This window comes from Pempheris klunzingeri, chromosome 23 (genome assembly GCF_042242105.1).
Source record: "Pempheris klunzingeri isolate RE-2024b chromosome 23, fPemKlu1.hap1, whole genome shotgun sequence".
In the NCBI taxonomy this organism is placed as follows: Eukaryota; Metazoa; Chordata; class Actinopteri; order Acropomatiformes; family Pempheridae; genus Pempheris; species Pempheris klunzingeri.
Window position 1 is genome coordinate 11,588,266 of NC_092034.1, and position 7,237 is coordinate 11,595,502.

A 7,237-nucleotide genomic window follows, 5' to 3' on the forward strand; every position below is an offset into this window, starting at 1 on the left:
GGGGTGGATCAATCCCACCACATCCCTTTCTCAAAGCAAGTCTCTAACTCCACTTCACAGACCACAGGCAGCATTTTAACCTGGTCCATGTAGCAACACAGACACTCTCCCCGATCATTGGTCAGATATTTAATAAAAACTCTATTTCTCAGCCAATCAGAGAAGAGCTGCGGTTACGTCGAGGGTCGTGCTGTGATTGGTCAAACCCTCTAGTCAGCTGAGTAGGAGGAATGTATAAATATTCCTCAGAAGTTTGCTCCTGCTGCAGTGTGTTTGTGTGTCTGTGTGTGTGTAAGTGAGGGAGCGAGAAAAAAAGAAGAGAGAATTTATGTATGTGACCGTCTAAACTGAATTATATTGCACTAAATAATATTTAAGGTAAGTCGTTCAATATTCAGACCCAGCGGCTGTTAGCTTGAAATGAGCAGCTGAAGTAACGGCAGTGTAGCTAAACTTCGGTGTCGTGGGGGGCGGCTAAGTCACGGGGTGTTGCTGGCTACGTTTTGACCATTGGAAGCGTTTACATCCTGAAGTAGCAACCTTTGTGAGCCACCTGTCTCCTATTGAGCTAAAAAACAATGCACTGACGCCTTCACGTCGTTTTTCCAGGCAGCTTTTGCTCCAACCGCAGGACAGCAGCCCAGAAACCTGAAGACTGTCACCATGGTTGCCACAAGCACATTGAAGACCAAAAGCAGCGAGTGTATTTCAGAGCTGGTTGACCGAAGATACGACCAGGCTTGCATTGAGAAAGGTAGGCGCACTGGCTTTTTCCTCTGTGTTTTGGTGTCTGCGTGGATAAGCTGCTGGTTGCTGGATACTTCCAGCTGTGAGCTTGTTTATCCCTTTGTGGTGCATGGCTGCAGCAGTGGAGGGGAGGGGAGGGGAGAGAGGGGTGGGGGACGGGGAGAGAGGAGTCAACAGAGGATGAAGTCATCCCCTCAGCCAGTCTGCACAACAGCAGCCTGCTTACAATGGCAAAGCTAGCAGCATTTTTCAGTCCCATTTGGCTAAATTATTGGAGTGCAGAGCCTGTGTTGTTTGGTTTGTCTCCTATTTTAAGGTGTTGGGTATCTTAGCAGCTCAGCTGTGATGCTCATCCCTCTTTGTCTCATATCCACACAATGCAGCCAGAGAATGCAAACGCAGATCAATTTCCTCAATCACACATTCATTTGTAGTTCAATAATGGTCAAAACTAAAGACAAAAAATGATGATATTTATTGTCACGCAGCTGCTGTGTTTATTTGAATAAGAAAGCTGGCATCGGCCCATAAATGTTGAACTTGCATTGTTTTTCGCAGAACTGGACTTCTGGGATCACTGCTTGGCGGAGCCACAGAGGAATGCAGATGTCACCGAGGACAGAACCTGTCAACAGCTGGCCAAGATGTTTGAAAACTGCCTGTCACGAGCCAAGAAGACGACACTGCACTGCTCCTCTGTGCTGGTACCAGAGAAGCTCACGCGGAGAATAGCTCGCGAAGTCCTGCGGCTGGCGTCCTGCGAGCCCTGCGGCCTGCGCGGCTGCGTCCTCTACATCCACCTGGAGCTGGACAAGGGCTGCAAGCGGCTGGACCGCATCGTGTACGACGCCACTGTGGTGCCCACGTTTGAGCTGACTCTAGTGTTCAAGCAGGATGGCACCGCCTGGCCCAGCCTGCGGGACTTCTTTTTTATGGGAACCTGCTTTGCCCCGACTTTCAGGCATGCACTTAAACTGAGTCCAGGTTTCCGGCTTGTCAAGAAAAAACTATACTCCTCCTCGGCTGGTACCGTGGTAGAGGAGTGCTGAACTATGGGAGGGATTAGAGTGGGATATCTGGTTCCCTGTGGGTAAACGCACTTCTGCCCAAATGTAAATGACACTTAAGTGGTGTCATATTTTCTACAGTGTTTTTTGTACAAGCTAGTCTGTCAGTTCAACTATTTAGTAGCCAGTCAGTTCAGTTTGGAACTTGGGATGTAAAGTTAAAAGCTTCTACATAAATGAGCCTGATAGTTCTCATAGGGTTTGGCTTCACAGTGTTTCTAAAAGTGCTTTTTTTTAATTGGCAAAATTCTGGGTGGGTTTTTTTGTTTTTCTTTTCTAATTGGAGCATTTGTTGCTCGGACACAATTTTAAATTGTACATTTTGCAGATGAATGTAAATCCATGTTCACATCAACATGTTTGAGAGGGACATAACTGTGGGTACACTTTTGTTAAAGACACTAGCCACTTTGTTGATGCATCTGCACGTTTCCAGATGCTTTGAATGTGTTCAGCAACAGTAAACACACCTAGGCTTGAACAGAAGACTGACATTTAGTCTTTGGGGGCCATATGTAGCTAGTTGTGTAATGCTGTATTTAGGGCTGCGGATGTTTTTAAGACTGAATGTCCTGTGAAGATGCTGCTGTCGTGGTGTGGGCTTCTCACACGAGGGCAATATGGATGCCTTAAATGTCATAGAAATGTACTTCTTTTGTTTTCACTTGGATCACAGCTATGTGTATGTTTAATGTAAGTGTTTTATTACATTTTTATTTTTATACCCCCTCCCCCCCAGAAACATCTTTTCAATGTAGAGCCTTTATAGATAATTAGAAGGATGGTTCACCCAAATGGAAAAGCTTATTTGATTTTATGTAATTTGACCGGGACGTGCAAAGAAGTTACTGGAAGTCCAGCTAGTAATTTGTATCTTTTTTTTTTTTTTTTTCTTTTCTTTTCTTTTTTGGTAAATTCCTAGTTTTGTTTTCTTGTAAAAATTTTTATGCCATTTGAACTTCTTGTTGAAGGAAACTAGGTCTTGTCTGTTGGACAATAAAATATTTAAACCCAATTTTATTTCCATTTGGAGACTTGATTCAGCAGAATTTCTTCGGAGTCTGAACAATTTTGTTTGTTCAGCAGTCGTACATGACGTGTGCATATTCTGGAGCCATGACCGAGCCTACAAGCCTGGAGTGGGCAGGCAACAGTGGGACAATGCAGGCTTTTTAAGCAGAACAGGCACAACAAGAGCTCTACAAGAATGTGATGTGTTTATTATGCCTTGTGCTGACTAGTATTACAAAAGACTTTTCAGCATGACATGAAAGCCACAAGCCGTCACTGTAGAACAACTTTACAGGAATCCTAATTTTGCTTATGTGGCGTAACTAATCCATAGAAACTAACAGACTTTGGTAATCACTTATCACTGTTAATTTGCTGTCGATCCCGTCTGCTAAGAAGCATTATCATGTCAAGATCACACGCAAGTAGCAGTTTGAGCACTGCTGCAGCTGTTGCTATAAGCACATCATCTGCTTGTTGTGTGAACCTGCAGAGCTTGTGCGACATTTCTCTCACTGTCTTTAATGGAGGTGTCTCCATAGTGACTTTGTGGGCCTCTGTTTGGGAGCTTTACAAATGAGCCTCTGATGAGCTGAAGATTGTGACACTCGTTTGGGACATTTGTAGTGATGACATTTCTGCTCATGACCCATTTCTCCAATTCAGCCTGCCGTCTTTGGAAGTGCATGGTTTGAGGCTAAACTGAGTAAGCTATTGACCAAATGGTGTGCTACTTTATGTTGATTGCGTAAAGGTTTTTTTTACCAATTATACAGTCCTGGCATTCATGCACAAGTGAAAAGGGTGATGTGGTAACAGTAGCTTAATGACAGGAGCACATGATCTTGTGCAAGATGAGTTACTGTCACTGTGAAGGGACAAAGCACCAGTGATCATTTACTTGTTGTCACACGCCTGATCCCTTTCCCTTGTTGGGTTAAAGTGGGTCAGCAAATACAAGTTTGCATTGTTGAGCCCATAAAAGAGTAAAACACTGAACATGTATCTCTGGAGAGTCACTGGTAAATATACTGCAATACTATACTGCATATCCATTAAATTACCATGTTTAAAATCCCTCATTAAAGTTGATCATTTCTGCTGAACTCTGAGCTGCACTGTACTGTCTTGGCAGCTTTTTCCCTGAAGCTCATATAGATATTGGTGGTACTTGAGATTCTCAGTGTCAGCGTGACTCATCTCAGCCGGCACAGTGACAGAGCCATGTTGAGGCAAAGTGGGACCACAGCTGCAGAGTCAATCACACTGATCGCACATGCTACTGCAGCGCCCACACAGCACAGACATATATCCTCGACAGTCTGCAGATGTTTACCAGTTTTGAGCCACCTTTCCATGCCCACGGGGTATCCGAGTCACTGGATAGGCCTGTTTGTTCCTGACTCTGAGCCGGGCTTGATTCCATGTGTCCTCCTAGCCTGCAGAAGAACCTTTCTGGGAAGATGGAAATCCGATGAACGCGGCTAAAGGTTGCATGCACGTCACACTGGGACTGGTGTTATTTGATCATCCAGACATGTTTATCTGTATCCTGACTGTTTGTATATAATCTATGTAAACAAGTTTGATTTTTGCTTCACATTACTATATTTCATGTGAATTTTACAGGATATTCCCAGTCAGTCTAATCAGACTTACTTACTAAAGTATATCTATACTGAAAAGTACAGCGGATTAAAACAGATCCCTGTTTACTCATTCACTATTCCCATTTGGCACCAGACAGCAAACAAGGAAACTGAGCCGTGCTGTCCTGTAATGCTTATTTCACAGTAGAAAACAAAAAAAGGAGGCCAAAATTGTCTCTTTGCAGTGGTCCAGGGTCTTTAAGTCTCCATCCAGAGAAAGTTGGAGGGACTCTGTAAATCTAAGCTCGCTGTTTGCTCTGTACTGACTTTACAATCACATGATTTCTGGGTATTGAAATTCAAATCTGTCATCCACTGGCCTCGCGCTGCCAGTGGAGCTGGCCACATGCAATGTTAGTGAGTGGAATTTTGAATCTACTTTGCATTGCCAAATAGCTCTGAGGGCAGTCTGACAGGGCTTAGCACAGGCTGGGGGATGACATAGTCAGGAACACAAGCAAAATCTACGCACATTTTGTGATTATTTCTTAAATGTTAGCATGCTGACACACTATTGTGAACGTCCTTTCCATTTGGTAGCAAATGTCTGAAAAGAACTATTCTGCTAGCATAGTCCCCTGGCCAAGCTACACCTGTATGGTGTAATTCAGCACAAAGACAACGCCCCGCAATATGACATTACTTAAAATGTTCACTTATTGTTGAGATGAATAACTTGTGTGCTGACTCAGTTTTATGACTTAGAACTACAGCACCTTTCAAGAACAGAGACGTCACAAAGTGCTTCACAGAGTGAATATAACACAGATGTGCAGTTTGATATAATTACAAAAACAGAGAAAATGCACAAAGCCTGTCTAAACATGGGTCTTAAAATGCTTTTTAAACTGCTCTGTGCAATAATAATAACTTATCATTATGATGCAATGTTCAATAGCTCATCTGTGCAATTATCAGCATTTTATATTTATATTTTAGTATATTTTATTTTTATTCTATTTATTATATGTATTGTATATGTATGTCATATGTTTCTCTGAATCAGAGCAACTATAACGCCTGAAATTCCCATCCAAAAGTATATCTGATTTCTGATTTCTCTGAGTTGTAATCCTCGACCAAGGAACAAGCAGCAAACCCTGATCAGAGGACCTCAGAGACCTGCTGGTGACGATAGATCTCTAATGTAGGAAAGTACCTAATCATGCAGAACTCTATGAGTGATTACAAGTCAGACAGTGAAGAGCAATTAAAATCAATGTTACAAGACGTCTTGGAGAACCTGGTCAAGAGCCTTACAGCTGCATTTTGGACCACTTGTAAACGTTCCAGGGAAGTTTTGTGAGGCAGGTTAAAAAGGAGTTATTACAGTCAAGACAAGACAAAATAACAGCATGAAAGAACATCTCCATCTCTGTTTGACACACGTGGACCTGAGCTTTGTAAACAAGAGTAAATCGGACAGTTGACATGTTGTTCCAGAGTCAGAGGGTGGTCCATAAGGTTGTAAGGTAGTCTTGGCCTCAACAGTCATTTAAGCTCTTTAAGTGATGCTTTATAAACGGTCGATCAACTTGATCCTTGAAAGAAGCTGGGTCACTCATCAACTAAATAAAGCATTAAAATGTATGAGAGTGCATGATTGCTACATGGGGTCATAGAGAACTTGAGGGTGTGAGTGTGACACAGTGTTAAGTACACACAGTACCTTCCCAAGAACTTGGTGTCTTATTTTATGTGCCATTTTAGTGGCTCAAGTGCGTTATGACTTCCAGTTTTGGTTTTACATGTGATGCTGAGCACCCTCTGGGTGTACAGTATTAACCTGGATAAGACACATTCTCTTTTAGTAACTAAGTAACAGGCAGATGAAGTTTGTAAATAAACTATTACGACTGCTGTTGAATGAAACAAAATCACTCTAACAGACACATGATTTGGATCAGTCTATTCCCAAAGAAATGTGGATATTTTGAGATGTTGCTATGCCATTTCTAGCAGTGTGGGTGTGTTATTTATATGTCACTACAGTGTTTGTGTGGCTGGTGTGTGACCTTCGTAGGACGCTGCCTCTGGAAGGTTTGGAGCTGACAACTCCTCCATAACTAATGCACTGCTGGCTTTCAACGTGGATTTTTCTGGCATCTGACGAGTGGGCGTTGTCTCACTTTTGACCTTCTATGGAAAAGCTGCTGGAAGTAGGTTGCAGCCTGGGTGAAATCACCACCATGACAATGGTCCCTTGCATTGACAAACTGCTCCAATACAATCTGACAAACCACGATTTTGGTGCAATAAGCACTGATGAATAGAGTAACAACTGTACCATGAATTCATTGCCACTGGGCCATTATTAACAGAGGTCTTGTGTATGCCATTTTTTGTAATGGTGTATCTTGTCTTGCTCCTATAGACCCTATTGAGACTGTACAGCTCTGCACAGTCCAGATGAGCTTCCATCTTGCAAAGGGAATTTATTGTAGAAAAACTGAAGTGTGTGCCAAGAACAAGAACATAACAAGCAGCCAGTTTGTTCCTTGGGAATGGTTAAAGTGCATCTCTGGTGTCAATCTTGAAAACAGGAAATGCTTCAGGATCACAGACCAAGTTTTTTTTTTTTGCTCATATCTTCCCCTGAAAACCATGAATACAACAAGCTCTTAGTTTTTGGAGATTTGAAATTATATGATCAATTGAATACAATCAGGTATATTTTGTTTTATTCATAAAAATGAACAACTTACGATACTCATTCCATCACTTCACTTGACACAGCAACTGGAAATGTTTTTTTCCATGTCA

At 42.3% G+C, this 7,237-nt stretch overlaps 1 protein-coding gene across 1 annotated transcript; it reads left to right on the forward strand.

The window, feature by feature from the left end:
• Positions 1 to 289: 289 nt before the first annotated feature.
• On the forward strand, positions 290 to 2,819 carry LOC139222788 (DNA damage-inducible transcript 4-like protein). The gene is made up of 3 exons (XM_070854655.1): positions 290 to 378; positions 610 to 754; positions 1,306 to 2,819. Exons 2-3 carry the CDS (start codon positions 664 to 666, stop codon positions 1,794 to 1,796), a joined length of 582 nt encoding a protein of 193 aa, XP_070710756.1. The 5' UTR covers positions 290 to 378; positions 610 to 663; the 3' UTR covers positions 1,797 to 2,819.
• Positions 2,820 to 7,237: the final 4,418 nt, after the last annotated feature.